The 26,876-nt window shown below is 42.5% G+C and overlaps 2 protein-coding genes and 1 long non-coding RNA gene across 4 annotated transcripts in view; 1 reads left to right on the top strand and 2 right to left on the bottom strand.

Annotated features, from left to right (window-relative positions):
- The window catches only part of STK38L (serine/threonine kinase 38 like), a 44,453-nt gene extending 35,517 nt beyond the window's left edge, over positions 1-8,936 (bottom strand). Inside the window, exon 1 of the mRNA XM_053407063.1 lies at positions 8,879-8,936. The gene's annotated coding sequence lies outside the window, so the exon portion shown is untranslated. The remainder of the gene's footprint in view (positions 1-8,878) is intronic.
- Positions 8,937-14,434: 5,498 nt separating this feature from the next.
- Positions 14,435-18,025, top strand: LOC128422086 (uncharacterized). 2 transcript variants are annotated; one of them, XR_008332424.1, is made up of 3 exons: positions 14,435-15,326; positions 16,306-16,423; positions 17,568-18,025. It is a non-coding gene; the product is annotated as an uncharacterized LOC128422086 (long non-coding RNA). The 2 variants fall into 2 exon arrangements; XR_008332425.1 differs by lacking the exon at positions 17,568-18,025 and having other exon boundaries at positions 14,435-14,736; positions 15,250-15,326; positions 16,306-16,392.
- Positions 18,026-19,524: 1,499 nt separating this feature from the next.
- On the bottom strand, positions 19,525-25,219 carry MED21 (mediator complex subunit 21). Its single transcript, XM_053405659.1, has 4 exons — positions 25,094-25,219; positions 24,611-24,725; positions 22,264-22,364; positions 19,525-20,968 (listed from the first exon to the last, which is right to left on the bottom strand). Exons 1-4 carry the CDS (start codon positions 25,133-25,135, stop codon positions 20,795-20,797), a joined length of 432 nt encoding a protein of 143 aa, XP_053261634.1. The 5' UTR covers positions 25,136-25,219; the 3' UTR covers positions 19,525-20,794.
- Positions 25,220-26,876: the final 1,657 nt, after the last annotated feature.

The following is a 26,876-nucleotide window of genomic DNA, read 5'->3' as shown; positions in this document are numbered from 1 at the left end:
AATAAAGTCACTAGCTTCTTTTATAGCAGTGCCAACCAGGCTGCCAACTTCAATCATTTTCATTTCATTTATTGAATTTATAACCTTATGACAATGCAATAGGGCTTGGAGATGTCAGCTTTTCAACATCAACATGTATTGCCAGGCAAACACCGTGATCTGGCAGTACATTGTGACATTCAAATCCTTTCTTGGAAGAGTGCGTTCCTGTAAGCCGCTTTACACTTAAGTCAGTTGGATTCCCTGGAGAGATCTGGATGCAACGGTATCCCAAACCTCCTTTGCATGTTTGCTGTGAAGCGAGCACAGTGGGCTTTTACTCCCAAGTAAAAACGCCGGATTTGCAGCCTTTAATGCACAACTGCAGTCTGCTAGTTTGAAGAGGACAGGATTGCAGTGTGCATGAAAAAAAGAAGAGTTTGCAAGGCCAGGTGGCGGTGAGGAAAGAGGGTGTCACAGGACTTGGGAATCTTGTAGAAGCAGTGGAGGGGATGGGAGAGGCAGAATCTCCACCCACCCCAGGCTCTGTTGTACTAGACATGATGGCCCAGCACCCAGGCCGAGTAAGGGGGTGGACCTGGGGGCGGAAGTGCCAGCAAGGAGGGGAGAGGCAGTGGCAGCATCCCTTTCCCGCTGTCCCTCTCTCCAGCTGGGCTGCTCCGTGTGCCCATCCACGCCAGGTGGCAGAAGGGTAAACTATGCCACTGAACCCAACACAAGCTGTGTCCTTTGGTGCAGCTTGCTAATTTCACACTTGGACTTAATGGCCTTATAGAGCAGCCCCTTTAGATGGGAATTGCTTTAATCTTTGTGCTGTTAGAGCAAGGATGGGGGGACAGTTTGCCAACCCCAATTATAAAAAAAAAAATACTCTGAGCATGTGATGCATTTTATTTTAAGGTTGCTTAAAATCATGTCAGCATGATGACTCCAAGTTTGCCTTTGCAAAATACATTTACCGGTACTTAGGATTATGCTTCAGTTTGTTGTAAGAAAAGGGTAATATATTAAAGTAAACAATAATAGAGAAACCATTATAACACGCTTTTCAAAATAAGGAAGAAAGTATGCTGTGATGACCAAAATCAGTCCCGGTGGGTCATACCGGTGCCAGCATAAGAATTGGTCTGGGCTTCTTCGCTGCCACACTCTGGGTGGCCATTTGGGTGGGAGCTGGGTTGCAGCGCCCTAGATTTTAGCTGCATCACTGCATTTAGTCAATCTAGATGCCGTATCATCTCTACTAGTGACTATAACAAATAAAGTGCAAGTTCAGCCTGATTCTTGAATGCCTTAAAGTAAATGTACTCATTTATTAGCCGTTAGGGTCCAGCTATTTCTTTGTGGACATTTATAAAACCGTATGTCCTTTTGAGATGAAAGAGCGTCTCTGTTAATTACTTCTACTAATCTCAGCAAAATAAACTGCCTGACGTTTAGGACTGTAACCTTGCACCTGGTAAGCATTTGTTACAATGTTTGCTATTTTTAGCCTTACAGTATTTCTGTGGTGTAGTGATAACAGCGCTTCCTTATTTCAGTTGGGCCGTTGAACTTTCTATCAGTTCACCACCATTTGGATTTAGTATTCATTGAATTCCAGGTCAAGGATGGAGGCAGGGAGATTGGCACATTACTAGTAGCAAAAGGTTTTAAAAGGCCACCTGCTAGGAGGAATGTTGATAAAATGATTGGATTTAGCCGAGATGACAAAGTTAATGTATTTAATCACAGAAAAATCATTATTGACATTTATTAAGGGTTGGAAACTTCTTATGGACTTTTTGCATGAAAGAGAAAATGGACTAATATCTGAATCTAAAGATTGAAAAAAACATTGGCTTACAGAAAACAGAATAGTTGGTTTGGAAATGAGTGAATGCTATATTTAGTGGAAAAAGGGAATTGAAGTCTTTATCTTTTTTCATTTTTCTCTCTTTCCCTTTTCTTCCCCCCGTTTCTTCTTCTTTTTTCTCTTGTTCCTTTTCAGATTATAATTTTAAAGTATTTGTTTTATTCTGATGTATTACAAAAAGATACTTTGTATTGGGTATGAACTATTGTAGATCTTTGGGTAAGTATAAATATTTTCTTTTAAAAAGGCCACCTGCAATTGGTCGATGGGACACTAATGAAAGGTTGAGATGAGAATGAGAGTTTGTAACACAGGTAGAGCATGTATATAATGCATCTTCTAATAGAAAGCCTGCAATTTAGAGTATTTATGCTGCAACAGTAGTTCCAAACACAGGGATATAGTGCTTCAAACACAGGAATATATGTTTCAAGCAGTACAATACAAAGCAAGCAGCTGTTCCTGTTTTGAGGCAAGAAGATTCTGTCTGGGTACAGGAAGGGAGATTGGTTTAAACAGTACCAAAATGGTAAAATAAATATAATATAATATAATATAATACAATACAATACAATACAATACAATATAATATTTGTAACCCGCCTATCTGATTGGGTTGCCCCAGCCACTCTGGGCAGCTTCCATTACGCAAAAACATAATAAAATGTCAAACGTAAAAAACTTCCCGATACAAAGCTGCCTTCAGATGTCTTCTAAAAGTTTTGTACAGTGGTACCTCGGGTTAAGTACTTAATTCGTTCCGGAGGTCCGTTCTTAACCTGAAACTGTTCTTAACCTGAGGTACCACTTTAGCTAATGGGGCCTCCCGCTGCCGCGGCACCGCCGATGCATGATTTCTGTTCTCATCCTGAAGCAAAGTTCTTAACCTGAAGCACTATTTCTGGCTTAGCGGAGTCTGTAACCTGAAGCGTATGTAACCTGAGGTACCACTGTACAGAGGAAAGAAGTCTACTACTTTCCTCTGTAAGCCCTCCACACTGTTTAATACATACAGTGGTTCAGCTCCAAAGAGCCACATCTCCACACAACTTCCACATACGCTGTGGGAGGGGTCTTTAGGTTCCAATCATTTATGCATAAAGTTTACTGAGGAACAATCAAATAAAAATAAGTTCAAACAGACACATAGAATCACCTCAGTTCTAGGGCCCACCCACAAAGGCCGAGATGGCTACTTACCCATACAGCATTTTTAACATATAAAGTGCATTATACAATATATTTGTTTTTGGTACTGACAGCTCTGTCAGACTCACAGAACTAGAAGGGACCAAGAGGATCATCTAGTCCAACCCCTGCAATACAGGAATCCTTTGCCCAAGGTGGGGCTAGAACCCATAACCCTGAGATTAAGACTTTCACAGTCTATTTTATTTCCATTTTACTCAAACTAAGGTCTCAGCACAATGATGCATCTACTACATCTTCTAAGGCTGTCTTTGGAGTTGTATGTTATTATTTCTATAAGATTAGCATCAATTGCAAGTCATAGCGAGCCATGGTTTGACTAAAACTATGGTTTATTTGTGAACATGGCTCCCTCCTGCTGCAGGGGTTTGTATGTGGGGTGAAACACAGTGCCTCACACACCTCAAATGAGTGTGGCTGGTCACAAAAAGTAAGCAAGAAATAAGCAAGCTTTGTTCTTGGTGTCGAACAATCCATAGGTCAAGTTCATACAACATAAGAAGCCATACCACGATTTATTTGAGCCATGTGGGTGCTTTGGTTGGGGGGGGGGAGAGTAGGAACTGTGTAGAGGCCCACATGAGGGGGGAAGCTGATTTAACCATGGTTTAACTGTGGTTTATCATGATACGCGAACAAGACCACCATATACCCTTCTGAGTACAATTGAAAACAATGTGACAAGAGATTTTTCTTCCCAACTTATAAAGCAGGGATTCCCAAACTGTGGTCCATGAGATTCACTCAAGAGTTTTACTCGACATGTCCATATTAAATATTGATTTTTACTTGCATTTTATTGTTTCTTACATTTTCTTTTATTGTATTACTATTTGAATTATACTGAATGCAAACTGTAATATGATAAAATGAAATGTAAGAAATAAGAGAAGCAATAAAAATACAAGTAAAAATCATACAGCATCTAGCACAGCACGTTACAATTGCTTCAACAGGCAGAAAAATCATTTAAGTGGTCCACAAAGATCATCAGCATGAGGGGAAGAGTTTGGGAACCACGGTTATAAAGCATCCCATAACAGGAACCTTTGAGAACCTGAGTCCAATGAGTCCAGCACAACAGACTGTAGCAAATGTAGGCATTTCTTTAGGGTTTACAAGAATGGCCTCAACATCCTTTGCAGAAACATGGTATAAAACAACAAATAACTACACTTCAGTTGCAAGGAACAAATGTCTGAGGCATTTCACTGGTCCGTCTAAGCTTTTGTTTTCAGTTATTCTTAGAGAAACATGTCCTTTTGTTCACTCACTTCTGCAGATGGAGGGAGAGAGCAATTGCCAAAAGACATTCAGATGCCATGGATACACAGATCTTCTCAGCCGGATAAGACTCTCTCTGGCATTTCAAGCACCAGGCCAGAACGTACAGCGTTGGACTGCACTGGCAACCCATCATAACTCAGCTGTTAGCATAGTTTTGAGGCAATAGTTATTGTCTCTGTTCTTATTTTCATCATGGTTCCTTGATCAAGATGCATTCAACATTCTTTTAAAAATATTTGTAACAAATGTTTGACAGACAATTAAAACTTTAGTTTTGTTGCTTGTTTACAGAGCTCGTTCTCTGAAGAATGTTATAATGCAATTACTGTCAATAGTAGGTCTCTTATAAATGTAGCTATACACCAAAATGAACAGAGAGTGAGATAAGATTATGTGATTTTATTTTCAATAGGATGTTTGATTTATGCCAGCCATCATTACCAAAAGATATGCAAAGCCTCCACTAGATCAACAAAACCAAACAATTTGCTGCATAATACCAGTCTACTCTTTACATCTGAGTGATGAATACTGCATTTAAAGTAATTCCTTTTATTATCCTAACAGATGAGCTTGCTACAGATCTTTCGTGATATAATTTCAGAGATTAAGCTGTTTCACGTTTTTTATTCATCTATCTGCATTTGAGAGAATATAAAGATATGACCATTAAAAAGCCTAAAAGAGGAATAAATTCAAAAATATTTCACATGTAAACAATAATATCATTTTCACAGGTTGGGTAAAGAGAGATTTATTCACATTCATATTCATATTTCTGATAATTTTTTGCAACTTGCTACAAAGATAAAGCCAAGCCTATAAAAACAGTCTCGACTATTTAAACTACAGCAAGGATGAACAAACTGTACTTGATAGGACCATGAATAAATTGTATCTGGATCCAAAATCTAATCAAGGTGTGTGGTTTTTGCTTTATTTAAAGTCTACCATTTAACTTGTAAAGAAAAGAAACTTGTTCTCTCCTCAGGTATTTTATGCAGCACCTGGGCCCCACATAACTTAAACTCTTACTGATACTAGTGCTGACTTTTGTGGAGTGTCCTCACGCTACTGTCTTGTACACAGCTATCTACAAGAGTGACCACTGAAAATACAGAAGCTGACAATCTCTAAGCTAGAAGAAAAAGGGATATAAGTTTGCAGGAGCAGAATAATGATTCGCCCCCTCCCTGGAAAGAACAGCATCACATTTTCATTCTCTCTACCAAGGATAGGACAAGTAGTAGTAGTCATAAAGAACAAAGATTTATGCTAAATGTTACAAACAGCAAGTGCGGTCTATCACTGGAACCAAAGGCCTATGGAAATGGGGGGGGGGAGCTTCTTCTTTGGTAAGTTGCAAAAAAAAAGCTGGACAGAAGGAATGGATTAAGCAAGTGACATCAGGATCGTCCCAACTCTTACTCTGAACACAGGCTCACATTGAGTGTTTATTTCTGCTTGTAGGTGCCTGAACTGTTGCCTCCAAGCAATGTTCGAAATTAGCCCAGGCGCATTCTGCACCTGGCTCTCGACCACTTGCAAATGAGTGAAGATGTCTGGGTGCCAGAATGGCACCTGGCATCTCAACCATCTGGAGCTGCATGCCTGGGAATCATTAGATCTTGACTGTTTTCACACACTAATACCATAGCCTGTAGAATTCTATCAGTTATATTTTATCTACACAATCAGAATGAATTTAGGGAACCAAAATGCTTCTTCTGTGCAGCCTGGCAACTATAATCTTGGTTTAAGGAGCCACTTGGTGTCTAGCTTTTATATCTGAGTTTCTAACACTGCCTCCGAGATTCACATCTCTCAATGAGAACTAAGCCAGTGCAAGATTTCCACAAACAGCCTATGAAAAGACTGGTCTTTCTGCCTAAAGATAAGGTGGCTTATATTACTTTAAAGGGGAATTTTTATGAAGGATAGTTCCATAAATGGCTATTGGCCATGCCATCTAAATACAACCCCTGTGTAAGAGATACTATGAATACTAGCTGCTGGAGGGCAAAAAGGAGAAGACTGTTCTCTAAATCCCTACCAAAGGGCTTCCTAAAGAATCTGTCTTGCCATTGTTTGAGAATGGGTGCTAGACTAGATCCGGAAAGGCTTATATATTATTACATATATCATGTAAACCAGGCATAGGCAAACTTGGCTCTCCAGATGTTTTGGGACTACAATTTCCATCATCCCTAGCTAACAGGACCAGTGGTCAAGGATGATGGGAGTTGTAGTCCCAAAACATCTGGAGGGCCAAGTTTGCCCATGCCTGATGTAAACTTTTACATATTACTAGGATGCATACTCTGTTGAGGGCCGCTTACTGCATTATCCGGAAGTTCCTTGGCTTGACAAAACTCATGAAAGTCAATAAAACTTCACTGACTTTTCAGCTACTAAGTAGTCCAGTTGCAGTTAATCAAGAAATTAATGAAAATGGCAGTGAATGCAAAATAACCAGGAAAAGCTGTTAATGAGATTTACAGTGGTACCTCGGGTTACAGATGCTTCAGGTTACAGATGCTTCAGGTTACAGACTCCGCTAACCCAGAAATAGTACCTCAGGTTAAGAACTTTGCTTCAGGATGAGAACAGAAATCGCGTGGCGGCCAGAGGCCCCATTAGCTAAAGTGGTAACTCAGGTTAAGATCAGTTTCAGGTTAAGAACGGACCTCCAGAACGAATTAAATTCTTAACCCCAGGTACCACTGTATTTTTATTTCCTGCTCTTTCTTGCTGTCTGAAGAGAAGCAAATCTATTTCACAATATATTCCACAGAACCCTATACTGTATACATGTAGCAGTGCATACATCCCTCTCCACTGAGATCCATTTACAGAAAGTGACTTTGCAGAACTGTCTGCAACACAGCAGGATATTTGGGAATTGAGATAAAGTAAAACACAAAAATAGACTTCAGACATGATGACCTACACCTCTATATGGAACAAGCACAAAAGGAAACATGAGCTCAGCACATACTTAATGACAATGAAATAGTTCTCTGCTAAGAGCATTAAAAAAATTAACTCCTAATAAAACAAACCTGCTAATCAAAAATACAGATTTTAATCTTGTTCACCAACTTCTTTGTTCTCATGTACCATTTTGTCTCATGTATGCACTTGAAAGGTTTGTTTTAACAAACTTGACTTTACAATACTTCTTTAAAGCATCAGGCCTACAACCTAAACATTATCCTACTTTGTGTGCATACCTTTAGCTCTTTTTCCAAACCCATTTTAAAATGATACAGACCAAGCAGACCCTCGACTAACAAAACTACAAGTTTGATCAGGAAGTCAAGTTAACCTTTGCGTTATGCCCTTTGGACATTGCTTTATAGAACAGTCTATTTGTTTTAAATCACATTTCCCATCACTTCAAGTTTGGCTAACAATAGCATTTCAAATTTGGAAAAAAATAAATAAAACTGAACATATCTGAACTAAATATTATGCTTGTACTTACAAGCATGCTCTATCATGCTTGTAAATCCTTGTACAAAGATGCCACATTATGGAATGTATCTGACAGAATACGCAGGTCACAAAGGTGCCAACAGTGGGTTATTTAGCAAGAGGATGGGGAAAAGACAAGAACAGTTTTACTGTTGAGCTCTCTTGGTAAAATATTTGGGAATCACAACCCAAAAAAGTATTCAGAGAACTCCTATGCATGCTTCCTTGGGAATAAGTTGCATGGGGCTCAGTCCCAAGTAAGCATGCATACAGCAGCAGTCTAAAACATGCCAACTTTTCAGAAAGAATGTAAACCTGCTAAAGTCACTGGCAAAATTGGGAACCCAGAGCATTTTGAGAACACAACTTGATCTGAATGCATACGCACACCTGAAATCCAAACCAACTGATGGCGCACATCCACAAGGGTGAAACTGAAGGTGACTTGGCACACGTGCCAATCTACGTTTGGAACAGAGGAGTTTCTGTGTGGAATATTTGCTATGAATTCAGTGACAACCCCTTTGCCACATTAGCAAGGCTTTGAAACAGCCAACCAAATGAGCAAGTGGAAATCATTTCTCTCATACTGGGAAGCAGATCTGAGGCTTGCAACTGAGTCACAGCTCGTCCTTTAGCTGCCCCCACTTCTCGGGTGAAAAGGGGCACTTCTCAACCCTGTCACAGGCTGCAGGTAACAAGGCACCTCATTTTTCCACTGTGCCCAATACACCCTACACTTGGGGAGGGGGCAGCAGGAGACAGAAAAATATAAAGTGGCAGCGTTTATATTACATGCATACACTCTCCCCTCTTCCTGGACTAATCTCTGCTCTTCTCTCGGCAGAAGCATCTGGCATTTCCCCCCAAGGTGCTGGCTCTGGCCTCTGCCGAAGGTTCATGAGAAAGAAAGAAAGAAAGAGAGAGGGGGGGGGCTCCCCACATGACCTCCTTGTAGGTGTGACAGTGCACCAAAGTGAACCAAGTCTCCCGCCCGCCCTCCCCCTCGCCCCTTCCCCGGCGCAGCCCTCCTTCCCCCTCCGCACTCACCGCGCCAAGCCTTCGCTCTCTCCGCCGCAGCCCCGGCGCCCGGTGCCTCGAATGGAGGGAGGGACAGCCGAGCGAGCAGGAGGGATCTATCTGTTTACTAGCCAGTTCTCGCGAGAGGGTGGATCCCCTTGCCCGAGCGAGGGATGGGGATTGGCTTCTCGGCGCGGCCGCGGCGAGCGCACGTGCAGCTGGGGATCCCGGCGCGCAGCAGGCGCCGCTGAAGGGCGCGGGACTTGCTTGTGGGTGACCCGGAGAGCGGCGCTGCGGAGTCGGGAAGGAGCGGGATCGGGGCCCTGCGCGGGGCGCCCCTTGGGCCGCCGGCCCCGGCTGAGGGTCGCGGTGCGGCGCCCGCGCAAGCCTCTCTTGCGCCCCAGGCCGGGCTAAGTGCGCGCGCGCGGACACGCACCTCCAAGCGGCTAAGGGAGAACTGCCTTCTCTGTTTTCCGCGGAAGCCGGTTGCTGTGCAGAGAGTACCTTCTATTTCACAGCTGTGGAAATGCCAGCGGGGCAGCCAAGACCAGCTGGAAGCGGAAAGAGAACAAATATTCCCCGCGTGACGCGGCCGAGCTCGGCTGGATGCTGCTCTGTGAACTCGGCCGGCGCAGCAGATGGCGGGCGGGGAGGGGCGGGGAGGCGTCATTTGAGTCCAGGGGGAAATTCGGTGCAGTTTGTTGACCCCGCCGCTTTTTGGCGCTCCTTATTTAAAAAGGGCATCAGCTTCCCTTGTTATGGGTTAGTGGGGGGGGGCCAGATTTCCTCCTCTAGATTCTTGGCTGCTGGGGTCTTAATCGGAGCTTTGAGAATTAAGGTGAGTGACGGGCTGAGCTCGTTGTTTTGCCAGAGGGGCGGAGGGAGATGATGGCCCTGCCATTAAACCATCGCAAAAGCCATCTACAAAACAAACGACCCTACCGGTCATCATGGGCGTAGCGGGGGGGGGGGCAACTGCCCCCCATCAAGAAAAGCAATAGGAATACTTAACTAACTGACCAATCACATCACTCCTGTTCCGCCTACCAAAAATCCTGGCTATGCCCATGCTGGTAATGGAGGGGGGGTTGCCCAGGAGGAGGAAACTGTTGGAGGAGGATGCACTGAGAGACCAAGGGCCATGACTGGCTTCTACTTTGGACCTTAGCTTGCTGAAGCAGTGAAAGGAGCAGCGAAAGATACCCTTGGGGTTTAAGGCTCCAGGTGTAAATGTGTGTGAATAAACTATATTTCTAAGACGCTGCAGACTGCACTATGCCTTGATTTCCCAATGGAAACACAACCCTGGATGAGCGTCTGGCTACCGTTTGGCAGAAATTGGCTTGTAACAATATACTGAAAATTCTGCATGGACCTGAGTTACTCTTTCCTGTATAAAAAGAAGTCAGCAATTGATGCATTATTTGGTACTGTAAACACAAATTGATTGACTGGTTTTTTGACCCATTGGCCTCTTGCCAGACTGGTTGCCAGAGATGTTGGAGTAAAACTGTTGTCATCTTCCTTTACGTGCTTTACCTGTGCAGGAGTTAGGGTCAGTCCCCAAAGTACTATTTCTGACACCTTCGTAATGTTTGGGTTTATGTGCAAACATTTTCCTTGTCTAACCCAGTGCCTTCCAGACGTCTTGGGCTACAACCCCCCATCAGGCTGGAGGCACCATGTTGGCTGTTCCTGGTGTGGAGAGTCTGCAACAGCCGTTGTATATTTCCTTTACACAGACCTCTGTGGCTCCTTCATTCCCAGAACCCAGGCACAGAATCAGCCCATCATATTGGCTTGTGATCCAAAGGAGCACTTCTCTCACTATCAACCATCTTGGGCCCCACAACTGGCAAGGGAGGCCCGGTTGGCGCTGATCCATGATAGGGCATTCTCAGTGGCAGTTACCCTGTTTTAGATTGCCCTCCCTGGTGTCACGGCACTGTCAGGCAAGGAATGTCCAGTGTGAGGAATTAACTCTTTATTGTCGAAAGTACACTTACAAGTTAGGGAAAGGCATGTTCATCTGTCTTGTGTCTCTCAGCTACTCCTAGGTGTGCACCCAATGAAGCAGTTGCCACAAGAGAGAGGCCCCATCCTGACCTCGGGTTATGTATCTTTTCCCCCTGAGTTGTGCGCAAGCAGGCAAAGACTCCACCTGTGTGCAACTTGCTTCTGCTCCACCCTCTTCAATCCTCCTCTGGTCCTGGGAGACTGTGGAGCAGGAGAGGAGGGGGCAGGAGAAGGAGGTGGGGAAGCCCTTGACTCTATGCCTGGGGTCAGCAACCTCAGCACAAGCGGCCCACAGGGGTCATTTAACTGGCCCATGAGCCACCTCCAAACTGAGCCGCCCGCTCTGCGAGTCCCTGCATGCTGCACTAAACCGGCGCAGTGTGGGGACTCACTTCTGTGGCACCGAAAATTATGTCTGCGCAGACGTAGACGCCGAATATCGCGTCTGCACTGATGTAGAAGCCGGAAATCACAGGCACGCGCGCAATCTGGCCCACAGAGGGATCTCCGCTGGAGTGAACCGGCCCAGGCGAGGTAAACCTTGCCGACCCCTGCTCTATGCCAACCTATATCTCCCTCCTGCACCTGTTCTTGACTTTCCAATTCTTCTGCCTGACACTTGTCTCCTGGAGGTTACAGATTCCCCCAGATCACTGATTCCTTTTTTCAACCCCACTTCTCCCAGTCTCCAATCATTAGTGTCCAACCGATCCCTGACATCTGGTGAGGTGCATCCGTCTGCTTTATGAATAACACTAAGAAGGGATTTAAAAACATTCATGTTCACCCAAGCTGCAAGATACACTTCCAGCAACCTTCAGATTACATGCACCTCTCAGCTTATGCGGGGTCACATTCTGGAGATAGCGTGTAAAGCCAAAATTACCTGTAGTCAAAACACATTGGGTTCAATGGTGCCTGCCAAAGTCTTTTTTTCTGGGTACCCGCTCCCTTAAATTTTTTTTTTGCCAAGCACATTAAGCTGAATATAAACAAGTAAAATGTGTGTAAGTTGAGAGTTACCTGTATTAGATTTGGGGATGGGTGACTGCTGTTGAAAGTTTTTAGATGTTCTCAATGCTATTAAATGTTTTTATTCTATTGTTTTCCTGCGTTCATCCCCATCCCCAATGCCGAGGCTTCTTGGAACAACCAAGGGCTCTGCAAAGAAAACCTCAGTAATGGTGGACACCCTTCTCTGAAAGACAGCCTCCTTTCCACTACTTGAATTCCAGTGGACCATTGGATGTGTGTTATGTGGTCATAACTGCCTTGCCACAAGGAGGATAAAAAGGCCTTTGGTGGTACTTGGACTTTGGCAAACTTGCAGAGGGCAATTATTTTTTCTGCATCTATTCAAATAGGTGAAGCCCACTGATTTCAACGGGGTTTCAGGATTTCAACGGGGGGTTTCTAAGCAAAAGCAACTATGATTTACAACCTATGAACCTTACCTGGTGAAATACAGACTTTCTTGTTCCTATTCTTTAAATGGAAAGGACCCTGCATCTTGCAGGCCACTATTAAAAACAGAATGCAAACTAGGGTCTGGGGTGTTAGCGGAGGGGTAGTGTGGGACAGGTCTGGTGGGGGACGTGTTGTGCTTCTACTGGGGTAGTTTGTCCAACTTTGGTCCCCGCCCTGCCCTAAGCTCTCACCTGTGGCTCCTAGAAGCTGTCAGCATGTGACAGCAGCCACACCCGGGAAACGGCTTTGACTGGCTGGCTAAATAAATAATACTTGCACAAATAATTACTGCAGTAGCTGGAAAACTATGAAGCCCTTTATAGAGCTATTCCTGGTGCATGCTGCCACTAACATTTTACATATTGCTTGTATTCTTCAGCTTTGCCTTTTTGTCCCTTCTGCTTCATTTCTCAAGCACTGCGGTTAATTAATGTGATAATTTTCATCTGGTGAACTGGAGCAGCACTGTTTCCCTCTCGGCTCTGTCTCATTACTAAGCTAAGCAAGTTTAACAGTGCTGCTTAAAGTTTGGAAGCATGTGTGGTATAAAGTACCTTTGATGTGAACAGGACGGGGCTCTCCCTATTTGCAGCACGAGTCGGGGAGTTAGTTGCCCGTGCAGCGCTGTCTCGAGAATAAACAACCTTTGGATTTGCCTGGTCTTGGTGTCTGACTCCTTCTTCTCACAGAGCAATTGACTCCCTCTGGGGAAGATCCCTGGGGCAAATTTGTCCTACAGTGTGTTTGTTAATACCCTCTTCCTTATTTTCTGCAGATGAGTATTCTGCTAATATGCAGCCATTGGTGCCAGTGGAGGATTCTGTGCATATTTAATAATATGCAATTATTAAAAAAGGTAGATGGGCTGTCATTTCAGTGGGGGGATCGTAATGATTTTGAGGTTGCAAGAATTCACAGAAAACTTCTTGTTCCCATTCTTGGATATATTTTAGATTAAATTACAAAAGCAACAGTATATATCTTAAGAACATGTTGTGGTTGGGAAGTTATAACATAGCAAGATTGACAGTAGGATTGACTGCTGTAGGATAAGTGTATGTAATCTGAAAGGTGGCCAGGCCCCTCTAAATGGATAGAATGAACACTTCAGGGCTAGATGCTGAAAGCTGTCTCCAAATGGGCATAAAACTCATTGAGAATGTACACTAGTTTCGAAGAACCATACAAAATGAATTATTGAAACATTTGCATTTATTTACTAGGAGACAAGCCTTACGTTAAAGCTTTGTGGTATATTGGCCACAGGGTATTTTGCAAGACTAAGCCACATCTGACCTGCTGAGTTCTGGTGGAAGAAAAATGATTTAGCTGAAATTCCCAGCTGCTTGCTTGATGCTGAAAAAGCCATGCTTCACTTGCTTTTAATAAATATTGGATTACCAGAAAAGTGCAAACAAAACTTTACCCCTTAGTGACCTTCCTTTGCTTCTCCCTGCCTTTGTCGGACTGTCATAGACAGAGCCCTTCTCCTAAAATGCAGAATTCTTCCCCCGTTCTTGTTTTCTATGGCAACCAATTTAAATCCTTCTGCTTCAAGATGTTCTTGGGATTTGTTAGGCTCAGAAACAAGATGGAGGGAATCTGAAATCAGGAACTGTAAAATATTTTTGTCCTCCAAAACTATTTCCCTGTTGCTAGTTGATCAATAGATTCAAGAGTAGCACTATATAGTGATGAAGTACAGTCATTTCCACCATGTGGTCCTTTTAGATCCGAGCTGACTGGCAACACAATAGGCCCAATGACTTCATTCTCTGATGACTGCTTCCCCTATTACTTATTGCTGTAACAGACATTCCTAAGATGTCTGCTGGGTAGCATCAAGAATACCCCCGATTCTGTAATGTTCAAATGTGTCTCTATTTGTACTGTTCTTATGTCAAAAGGCCTTCACACAAATGTGTCTCTATTTGTACTGTTCTTATGTCAAAAGGCCTTCACACAAAAGGCTCCCTCCTGGCTGGTTCCACACCAGTGCAGAATGAGGGCCCAGGTTCTCACATAACCTAGGATCATGTGAGAAGGTATGGGGGTCGCAATTTCCATTTTGAAAGTCTTTTGAGTCTTCGCCTCTTGAAACTTAATGGGAGTGAAGATGCAAATGGAGTTTTCTCTCTGAATGGTACACAAAGAGCAACACAAGTAAATGGCTCTCCTGACGGGAGCGCAAACAGCCTGGAGGCTGGAAAGCAGACTGGAGAGAGAGACTTTTGCTTATAGATCTGATTGGATTATTTTGTATTTTGTAAGATGCTGAGACTGTGTTGGATAGCACAAGATATTGCATGGATATTTTAGATGTTTTTATTCTGTTTTGAAGAAAGTTCTGCCAGCTAAAGTTTGAATATTTCTATGGGTCTGGACAATGTTTCACTTCTAAAGGAGTCAGTTTTTATGCTTCCAGTCACTTCAAACTGTGCAATATTTAATATCTGCAACACGGCATCGGTAGTAGATGGATCAATGGTCTGACGTGGTAGAAAGCAATTTCTTATGTTCCAGACCCCCCCCCCCAAATATGGTAGTGGGTGCAGAATGCAGCTTCCAGAGAATCTTACAAACAAACAAACACAAGAAGGGGGGTGGGGTAGGCTCTCTGGCATGTTCCTGGTCATTCTCTCTTTCCATTCTTCTTCTTCTCCTCCTCCTCCTTTTTTCCTGACAGGGACTCAAGGCAGCTTACACTAAAATGTTATTTTGTTCCATTTATCTGTGGATCCCTTCCCTTGCACATGTTTTCTTTACAGCAATCCTGTGAGATAGGTGAGGTGCAGAGGTTGCCATTGGCTCAAGGTGATCAATATCAATGTATGACAAATATGAGGTATACGTGTGCTGAGAGATCCAATGCGAGAGAAGCTTCCTGATGCTGAGTAGGTTGTCTCTATTTTCCTCAGAGAAACCTTGGAGGGCAGATGATTTGGCTTTATAAGTGCGTGGAGGGTGGGATCCACATCTCTTACCAGTACAAGAGGTAAGAACATCTTCTTTCTTTCTTTCTTTTAACAAATAAGAATAATACAAATAAAAATGTGTACTCTGCCCCTGAGACCATTATTTATCATAATTATCAAACTTTCCAAAATGTAACACTTCTTGAAATGGTTTAACCCTTTCTATTTTAACAATACAAATTCCACAAATATCTTCCATTTTCCCCTTCTTTGATAGCACATGTTAATTGCTATATCCTATACTTCTTTATACCATTCTTCTATTTGATATCCATCTTGCTTTTTCCATTTCTTAGCTATAACAACCCTTGCCACTGCCAGCAAGTTTGTAAGTTAAGTCCTTCATAGTTTGGGTACATTTAACCTTGTCAAACAATGCTATTTCTGGACTTTTGTTCAGCATTAAAAGGGCATCTCTTGAAGACCTTTTAATGTAAACAGATCTATGCAACTGTTTACAATTTTTATCAACCAGTCACTTTAGTCCTTTTTTGCTGATTTTATATTTTATTATGTATACTGCTGTAAACTGCCATGTTAAATTGTACTGAATTGGTGGTATATACTTTGCTAGTCAAATAAAAGTATTTACATTATTAAAACTTCAGCTGTATTGTAGTTCCATTTTGCATATTTGTATAGAATCTCTACACATTTTGTATGTGGATTTGTAATATTTTGCAACAATGACAACTCCGTGGCTGTGAAATACTTGCAGTTATAAAGTCCATTAAGATGTCAAATCAACTGTATAACACCAGGATGGAAAGCTGAAAGCTTTTTTTAAATATTGAAAGTTCATCTGTTCAGATTTGTGAGTGCTTAGAAAGTGAGCTATTTTCCTAATAATTAATAACAAATGTCCTGTTCCCAGGCTAATTAGCGTGCCTTTGTCTATACTGTAAATAAACAGAGTTCACAGCAAAAGGTCAAAGGACTATGTTACTGTAAAGTCAGTCAATAAATGTCGTTAGTTAAATAAATGCTTGTTTTGCCTAGGAAGAAGAGGCTGTATTGCTATATTACATGGGGTGACTTTAATGGAGGATAAAGACTGTGAGAAATGCAAACACACACCAGCTGCAGACACAACAGCCTGAGAGTAAGACAAATATAGGTAATTTCAGACACTGCTAGACAGCTGACATCTGTGGCTGAAAGAGTCGGCAAGCCCAAGGAAGCACGTCACTAGCTACCTGTCAGGGAACTGCCATCGGAACTAGAGGAGGAGGCGAGGCTCCACAACGATGCTGGAGAGGGGCCAAGCAGGGAGATAGGCAGGTCTCCTGTTGGGGAAGAAAATCAGCTCAACACCAGGGATAGAGGGGGGCCAATGGGGAAAGCAGAGAGCAGGCTCCGGGACTCTTCACTGGACACCAGCGGGGAGAGCACAGGTCCTCCGCTACCCACGCCCTCCCTGCGCAGAAGACTTCCGGGCAGGGAGAGTAGGAGGAGACTGGGCGTCAAACAACTTTTATGTTGGAAAAGGTTTAAGAAACGCCCACTGACGGATTCTGCCAGCGACTGAACAGCCACGGAGTGGATGGCTGTCCAGCGAGAAATGGTTTAACCAGCCAACCTAGCCCAGAGCGGCGGCTATTTACGCACAAGCAACCCCTAAAGCTATTACACTACCTTAATAAGTATTGAACAAATAAATGCCAGATGGGGCTTTGTGGTGGCAGATCTCACCTTAATGGATTTCCCAGACCAATGTAAGTGTTTCATGCTGTGTAAGCAACATTGGGAAAATTTAGTTTGCAGTGGAATAAATAGAACAAAGTGGAAAAGCCTGTAGGAGATGCCCTACAATTAGAAATAATTTGATTATATTTAGTGATCACATAAAGCTTCCATTAATAGTATGAGATGCCGCCATCTTCAAGAATCAATGAGCTGAGGGCTTAGCTGGTTTGAAACAGCATTTCAGAATTGACTTCAAAAACAGAGGGGAAAGTTTGGGTGAAGAAGTATGATGTGCAGAAAATAACCTTTTCAAACAGCCCTTCAATCAAATAATCATAGAATTGCAGCATTGGAAGGGACCCCAAGTCCAACCCCCTGCAGTGCAGGAAACTCAACTGAATGCCACTTATCTAAAATATCTCTATGGATACATATAGAGGCACATCTTGCTCCATCAAATTATGGATGGAATATAGAGAATAGTTTCCACCATATAGTATATTATATATCCCAAAGAGATGCAGAAAAATTTCCAATGACAGAAGACTTTTTAAAACTGCATAAATCTATTTAAGGGGAAATATATCATAGTGGTCTCAAAATGGCTAAAGTGGAGGGGACTAGACAAGAAGGTCACAAATACTGGTGGAAAAAAAGTCTTATAGTTTCATTCATCTGCCTTGAAATGAATGGAAGCTCTGAAGGAGCTGGGTTTTTTGGACTGAAAAAGAGGAGACTGAGAGGAGATAGAATAGCCATCTTCAAATGTCTCAAGGGCTGGCACATGGAAAAGAGAACAAGCTGGTTTTCTCTTGCTCTGGAGAGCAGGGCTCAAACCAATGGCTTCAAGCTACAAGAAAGGAGATTCTGATGAAACATCAAGAAGGATTTTCTGACAGTAAGAACAGTTCAACAGTGGAACAATCTCCCTTGAAAGGTTGTGGACTCTCCTTCCTTGGAGGTTTTTAAGGAGAGGTTGGGTGGCCATCCAGCATGGATGCTTTAGCATTGCAGGGGGTTGGACTAGATGACCCTGTCATACATTGGACAGTGAAATACAGCTTTAATGGACCTATACCACCCTCTGCATAATTGCATTTCTCTTTATGGTTCACAGGATTGTACTATTCCTTTTCATATTTCCTTTATTGAAAATAAAGTAATAAAAATAATTTTGATAAATGCAACAATACTTTGATTTTTAAAGTACCATTGATAAACACCACTGATAAGCTATGACACACAAGAATTGCAAGTATTTTGTGTCCCTTTTAATTAAAGACTGCAAAATAGCACCGCTGATCTACACCAGAAAGGCCCTCACCATAAAAGAGTTGATGGTCATTGAACTGAATTAAGAGCTGCATGTTGTTCTTTACATTCAAGTTTCAGGTTCTCCCAAGCCCTCCTTAGTAGTCTGCCTGGTTCTGCTTATAGATCCAACATGTTTCAGATCCTAACTGGTCATACTTCAGGGAAATCTAAAATCTATAAAAATAAAAATACATAAATAAACGGTATACATCCTCTGCTATACCCAGTATTCCATTCTGTATTCAATTATGAAAGAGGAAAAAATGGTTAACATAGTGAGAAGATAGCAAAACTTTTGTATCTACTAGACTTGAGAGAACTATTCTGATGATGAATGAACAGGGACCCCTAGGAATTGTTTCCAGGAAAGGGACATAGACAAGGGCTTACACTAATTAGCACCCAAGAAAGCCCAGGCAATATAAATCAGTGCTAGTGCCTATATTTGCATTGTTTTGAACAATGGATGCTGTCAACCATGTGTAGTATTTTCTAGCACAAACGCTGAACCTTGATTTCATTCTTCATTTTCTAATACCAAAGTGAATGGGACGGTCCAGTACTAGAGTAGCTGAGAAGGAAGATCCACATTTCTTCAAGCAACTGTTTTAAATATTCAGGAATCCTCACCATTTATTCCCTGACTATCAGTAATATTAAATCTGACACAAAGATTATGGTCTGATAGTGCAACAAAATCTGTATAACATGCATATAAAGCCCAGGCAATGCTGTCTTTTATTGTCAGCGAAAAGGATCTTCATAGTGCCCAAGATGAAACGGCTGGCAATCAGAGGGCAACACCTCATTTATGTAATTTCCTTCCCACAGACCCATCTGGAAACTACTTTTCTATCTTTTGACACGTACGTGTGTGTGTTTCCTAGTCCTTTTTAGGGTCTGAGTTTTATTGTTTTAATCTGCTTTTAGTATATTTGTAATTCTGATTTTGTACTGTTTATGAGTTTTCTTATTAAGTGGACATGAAAAAATTAGTTGGTGTACAAAATATTGTAAAAAGCACTTCAGTTTGTTTTTTAATTTTTACATTTATATAATTGACGGTAGAATAAAAATAAATTTAAAAGTAGGTTTGATTTCTAATCAAATATCAGGATGATATGAGGGCAATTTAGCTAGTTTCTAATATTACAACACAAAGAAAAGCAGTAGGGTAAAATTGTGTGTGAGAGAGACAATATAGATATAAACAAACTATTTTAAGACAAAAATTTGTTTTTATTTGTCTGCAGATGTTTGACATTAAAGTGTTGACCTGTCATATTCAGCTATGCTTCATTTATGCAAACTGTCTAAGTTCTAACTTTGGATACCATCAAGACTGAGCTTCCAATAAAAAATGACGGCTCACCTTTGTTTGAATCAATTTATTTAGCCCAAGCTGTGTCCCATGTAGAACAGGTATGCAAACCTCTAATTCTTCCATACCTTCTCTCCTTCCCCTTCCCCACCAAAGCAGACCATCCAATTATATCCGTAACAGTGTATACAGCAGGGATGTGGAACCTATTGCCCTGCAGATGCTGCTGGACTACAACTCCAATAATCCACTGCCCATGTTGGCTGCAGCTAATGGGAGTTGTAGTCCAACAATGTCTGGAGGGCCAGAGGTTTCCCACCCCAGTGTACAGTGATCATCCATACCTACATGCGGATGTCTATAAGCTGTTCAACAGCTGGACAGTACCCAGATCTCCAACAAGAAATAAAAACCAAGCTCTTGCTATCCATTGCAAATCTGTACTGGAAAAACTAGAGGATTTTCTTTAGTCCGCTAGTCAATAGAAAAATAATAATAAACGTTAGGAGCAAGTTAAAGACCATGGCTTAGTGACACTTTACATGTACAGTCGTACCTTAGTTGTCAAACGCCCTAGAACTCGGACATTTTGGCTCCCGAACGATCGAAACCCGGAAGTGACTGTTCCGACTGTTGAACATTCTTTTGGAAGCCAAACGTCCAACGGGGCTTCTGCAGCTTCCAAATGGCTGTAGGAGCTTCCTGCAGCCAATCAGAAGCCGCGATTTGGAAGTTGAATGCTTTGGAAGTTGAAAGGACAATTCCATGCAATAAAACACCGTGTGCCAGTATGCATGCCTTATTACACATGTGTGCCGGGGCATTTAATTCATTATAACTTCACAAGGTTGCTGACCAAATGAAATCAGAAATTCTGATCTAACAAACATTAACAAACAAAGCACAGGGCTTTGGGCATAAGGAACATATTAAAAATTAAAAGTTTGGCAACTCTCAATTTGTGATTACTTCCTGCTAGTGCAATGCCTTACAAAAGACTGAATATCTTGTCAACAGGGAGATGTTTTCCCAGAAGCACAACACCAGACATCCTTCCACAGGATTAAGGCTCAACAGTAACGTACAACTTTTTTTAAAAAAAGTCCTTCCCTCCCCACCTTCTCAAGAAGATCAAATTTTGTGGTCAAGTCCCAACACCTCTGGTGGTTAATCTGGAGCAGGTTGACTATGACTGCCACTTCTTGTCTTCAGCTGTGATTGAGCAATGTCAGCTAAAGCATTCTGTATCTTCTCCAAAAGCATATCCCCACGATAAACCACCTCTTCAAGACGTGCAGCTGCCTCGTGATTCTCTTCCTCCAAGCGATGCAAACTGGCAGCCTATACATTTGGGAAAAACAGAAACGCTGAGAGCACATCTGTTTAGTACTTTAAAATTGAAGAGGATTGACTCTTGCGGGGGAGGGGGGGAGGAGGAGGAGGTAAGAGTCATTTCTGGGACCCTCTTATTTTTAGCCTGTGAACAGCTGGTGTCTTATAACACTTTGTAATACTGCATGTTATTACACATTTCAGTAACACAGAACCTGAAAAGTCTAATACTGAACAGTTTCATTTACTGAAGACAACTCTGAATGACTTCGCAGAAGTGGGTAGAGCACATGCTTTGCATCCAGAAGTCCCTCCAGGGCTGTGAAAACACACCTGAAACCCTGCAGAGTTACTGCCAGTCTGTGTTGACAATACTAAACTAGATGGACCAATGGTCTGACTTGGTACGCAACAGCTTCCTTTATTCTGACACCCCCTCAAGCACTCAAAAGTGGACTTCTTTTACATTTTTATCTTCCCTATCCAAAGAGTCCAGGGCATCAAACAACCATGTAGCAGAATAGAATTAAAAATAGAATTAAATACATTTTTAATGTTTAAAAATAGATATAAAATGTTGTTTTTAAAAAACAGGTATATACCCCCACAGCTAATAATTTCTAAGTTATAAAGAACTGTATTTAAGATAGATTGATTAAGCTTTTTAATGGTCACAGCAGGAACTAAGCCAGTCTTCAGTTCTTGGGCAAGCTACCAGAACATAGCGGCCTCTCAACTCCAGGTTTGGTCCATTTTCATATAGTTATAGCCCAAGTTATAGAACAAAAACAACCTTGATTGCTCTAAGTGCATTGTCTACATCAATCAGGAGTTGGTGTTTCTGCTGGATCTGCAGAGGTTTGATATCATAAAATTGGGTACACTTCTGGACTAACAGGCTGAAATGGGGCTTTGGCACCACAAATCATTCTGGGAAGTGCAGTTCCAGAAGGGTGTTCTGGAAGACACGTTTCGGTCAATGGTTCCCTACAGAGATCACCACCCCCACCAAAGAAAATGCTGTCTGACATTTACATAAGAGGTGATAAAACATACTTCTCCAGATGCTGGACTTCCGCTCCCATCAGCCCCAGCCAGCATTGCCAATAGTCAGGAATGATGGGAGTTTGAGTCCTACAGCATCTGGAGGGCCACAGGTTCTCCGCCCCTTACTTAGAGTGTACAGCATTAGCAGTTATTATGGACTTCTCTGTGCCAGTCATGGTTGTTTCATATTCTTAGCATCCAATAGTAATCAAAAGCAGTATTACACAAAGCATGAGCCATTTAAATTTCATTTTTACTTGTAATGTGGCTGTTGATTCTTCACTGGGCAAGGAATCTATTAATACATCAATATCCTTGGCAGTTCTTGCAATCAATGCAGCAAACAGCTGGGCATATTCTGTAGAAGCAACAACATGGACACCATCTTTATAATTATTGCAGAAGATCAAGTTGTTCAAGTCATAGTTTAAAATTTCAAGATGCACAATAATATTTACTGTATAATGACAGATATTTTTATTATTTTACTTGTTTTCTTCAAATTTTTACAATAACTACTGCAAAGATTTACTGTACAGCACATGGGAATGGAGTACAGAAAGTCTAAAACAACACATTTCCCTACAGAGTGCAAATAAGTTGGATCTAGTGTTGGTTTTGCCTAAGCAGAAAGCACTTTGTTCATGCAAGGCAGGGCACCTGATTTTCAACAATCCCACTGCCTGTATTGGAACGCGGCAGCAAGACTGGTGACTGGGAGTGGCTGCCGGGATCATATAACACTGGTCCAAAAGGATCTTCACTGGCTCCCAGTACATTTTCGAACACAATTCAAAGTGTTGGTACTGACGTTTAAAGCCCTAAGTGACCTTGGCCCAGTATACCTGAAGGAGTGGCTCCACCCCCATTGTTCAGCCCAGACACTGTCCTCCTCCTCTGAGGGTCTTCTGGTGGTTCCCTCACTGCGAGAAGCGAAGTTAGAGGGAACCAAGAGGAGAGCCTTCTTGGTAGTGGTGGAGAGCCTTCTTGGTAGTGGCACCCACCCTATAGAACGCCCTCTCTTCAGATGTTAAGGAGATAAAGAACTACATAACATTTAGAAGACATCTGAAGGTATTGGGAAGTTTTTAATGTTTGATGTTTTACTATGCTGTAAGCTACCCAGTGACTGGGGAAACCCAGCCAGATGAACAGGGTATAAATAAAATTATTAATTATTACTACTATAATTATTATTATCCATTACAGAGGGTCCCCTAACACTTGGGAGCTTTGCTGTGGGAGACTGGAGACTTAAGGGGTGGGGGTGTGGATGGGATCAGTAATAAGTGCTCCAACCTGCATGAGTGGAAGTGTCTTCTCTATGCGGAGGTGTACTTAGGCTCTCATGCACCCTTGGCAAAAAGCTGTATCAGCATCTCCAACCAGAAACTCAAGAAGTTTGCTTTTGTTGTCTTAAGTGTTTTACCAGTGGACGGCAGGGGAAGCTCATAGCCACTCCGAGCCAGAGTGAAGAAGTACATTTTTTTTTGCACCCACTTGGGCCTGTGCCATGGGATAACCTGGCCAATCCCTAGGTATGTCCCTGCTACTATGGCAAAGCCTCCACAGGATAGGTTCTATTATATGAGTAGTCCATTAACGAACAGGAAACAATATTATGAGATGTGAGCATTGAAGTGACCATATAAGCTTCACAGCACAATCCCTTCGCATATTTACTTAAAAATAAGTTCTACAATGTTCAGTGTAGCTTCCTTGCAGCATCTCCAGGCTGCAATCCTAAACACGCTTACTAGGTAGTAAGGTCCACTCAACATGGTGAGACTTGTAAGAATCACAGAATTGGAAGGGACCCCAAAGAGTCCTCTAGTCCAATCTCCTGCAATGTAGGAATCTCATAGAATAGGTTAAAACAAGCATAGAACAGGTTAAATGACCTTACTATGCAAGCAACAATACACAAATACCAGAGTTTCACAGATTTAGTTTGTTATAAGATGCTTCACATCTGAACAATTGGAGGCAGGGAAGCCTCACTATAAGTCAGAAAAGTGGTATATTCCTGCAGTCCATAGTCCCCAGGCTGTCCAACTTATAGCCACAAGAATCCCTCCTTATAGAAGGCAAACAAAAACTTATGGTGGTATGAATATGTCTTATAGGTTCATTCAATGTTTACTTGGAGGAATTACTCATGGACAATTAAACTGAGGCAAATGTTAGCGGCCTCTCTTACATCAGTTGCAGAGAACCTTGAGCCCTCTAGATTTTGGTAAACTATCAACTCCCATCATCCCTGGCCACTGGCCATGTTGGAGTTGGAGTTCAGCCACCTCTGGAGGGGGAAGAGGTTCCCACACCTGCTTCACACACTTGTACATCCTACAAAGAATCCCTGCCAATTCATTATTGATTAAAAAGCTGTTAAGGAAGAAACTCACATACATTTACTTTATTAAAAAGTAAAGGACAAATACTGGTTTCCATTGTTCTTGTTGCATCTGTTTATTTTATAAAACCAGTAAGACATTTTTAAAAAGTAAAGAACAGCTCAGAATTAAAAAGAGATTCCCATTTTACATTACAGTGCATTATTTTACTTTTCTCTCCCCGAAGAGTATTACAGGGAAGTTTACTTGCCTTCTGTAGGATTAGTAGGCTGATCCTTGTTTATTGCGGTTTGAATATTGGTGAAGGAAGCGGGTGGGGCACACTGCTGCAATACTCCAATCGCATTACAAAATTGATCTGCAAGCTATTGACAAATACAAAATACACGAAGCATCAGCCGCCACTGGTCAGGCATCTCAGGAAGCCCCTTTTTGTGCCCAGGCTCTTTCCCTGACTCACAAGCTTGGACCTCACTAATGTTTTTATGACCCTCTTTCTACTGCTTCGCCCCTGCGTTTTTGCACACCGCTGAGGGGTTTTAACTAACAGGCTCTTCAGAAAGGCTTTTACATAATAATAATAATAACACGATCAGCTGAGGAACTTGCAGCATCACAATACGCGCAGCCGCGGGCTCCCTCCTTCCCGCTCCTCCCACCCCCCCCTTCAAGGGGCCGGGGATGTTCCGCTCAAGGCCCAGGCCCGTCCCGGGCGGAACGCGGCCTCCCTCACCGAGTTCACCGCATCCTGCAGCTGCGTGAGACGGTCGGCCATTGCGCGCCAGTCCCGGCATCCAGAGGCGGCGCCCTCTTCCCCCGCTCCTCATTGGGCGCAGACAATGGACGGAGCAGGAGCGGGGAGGCGGGCTTTGAGGTTGCCAGGGCGACGCCTCGGAAGCGTTCCCTTTTTGGTCCGACTCGCTGCCAGTGCCATAGCGGAAAAACCGCAACCAAACCCAGGCGAGAGTCTCGTCTCTGCGGCAGCGAGAACCGTTTCGTGGTCCGCCCTCTGTCGGAGAGGAGGAGGCGCTGCCGCTCTCATTTGGAAGGGGGAAAGTCTTGTGGCGCCTAAGAGACTAGCAAATTGTAGCTTGAGAGTTTTGGCTGCGTATGGTACACATGGCAGCAGAATAGTAAACGGTGAGGTCAGAGGAAAATGAAAGTAATATGTTATTAGCAGTGAAATACACTAAGTTGAGGCAGTGGCCATGGGCAAAGCAGTGTTGGCGATGGCATACATGTTTATTTTATTGATTTAATGAAATTTATATACTGCTTGATTGCAGTAAAACCACTAAGCTGTTTACGAGAAATATTAAAATCATCAATAAAAACAGTTAAAGGTCATTAAAACCAACAGTGAAAACTATCAAGGCACATCAGCCATCACACATGATAGGCTTTCCGAAACAAAAATGTTTTCAAGCAGACACTGAAAGGCGTACAGAAATCAATAGGCAGGAAGTTCCAAAGTTTAGGTGTCACCACATTAAGAGATTTTGTTACAACTGTGGAAAATGATGTTCTCGTTTTGTATTTGTCTGCTGTGAATCTCCCTGGGATCGTCAGGTGAAAAGTGGTATACAAATTAAATAAATGCTAAGAATAAGCATTTTGAGGCACCACACCAATAATGGTACCAGTTCCGCAGGTTTAAGCAAGTGAGTGGGTGAACATGGGGTAAGGCAATCCTGCAGATATATCCTGGCATTTGTAAGCTAGTGTGATTAAAATGTCACTATTCCTATTCAAATCATTTGTTAATAGAATTAGACCTCTAAATAAATGTGCTACTCTTTAAGGTGCCACAAGAGTCTTTGGTCTTGATAAATTATGTGGCTGCACATTGGAGTCTTCCCTTGTTTGTGCATAACCATCTCCAATCCACAAAAACTTATGCAATAATACATTTGTTAGTATTTTAAGATTCTACAATATTCTTTTGTGGTCTTTGCTGCAACAAACTAACCCAGCTTCCCCTCTGATTGGCAGTAGAGAAACAGATGGCGCTGCAAGAGCTTTCAGCCTTTGTACACTCACTTGGAGTAAATGTGTGCAGGACAGGGCTGCACACAGCACCATAACTTGGTGGTAGAGAACATGGTTTACATGCAAAAGGTCCCAGCTCTAATCCCTGGACTCTGCCTGAAACTTGCAGAGTCAGTGTTGGCAACATTGAGCCAGCTGGACCAATGGTCTGACTTAGCGTAAGGCAGTTTCTGGCATTTCCAATTTCTCAGGAAGTTCTGTTGAAATCAGTGGTGATGTATTATGAAAGGCTGTGAAAAGGATGCTGTCAACCTCTGTATAGCTCTTTCGGTAGAGCATGAGATTCTGCACCTGTTGAATGTTTGCAAATCACACAACTGTTAACACACAAAAAATGTCTTTCAAGAAAAAACACACAAGACTAGTTCTTTCTGCACTTACTTGCTAGGAAGAATCACTGATCTCTGCAAGATTTACTTCTGAGAAACATGTATCTGACAGGGATATTACTATGGAGAAAACCTCAT

The sequence above is a fragment of the Podarcis raffonei genome, chromosome 10 (assembly GCF_027172205.1).
Source record: "Podarcis raffonei isolate rPodRaf1 chromosome 10, rPodRaf1.pri, whole genome shotgun sequence".
Lineage (NCBI taxonomy): Eukaryota > Metazoa > Chordata > Lepidosauria > Squamata > Lacertidae > Podarcis > Podarcis raffonei.
Note: the sequence above shows the minus strand (reverse complement) of the source record. Positions and strands in the feature narration are given on the sequence as shown.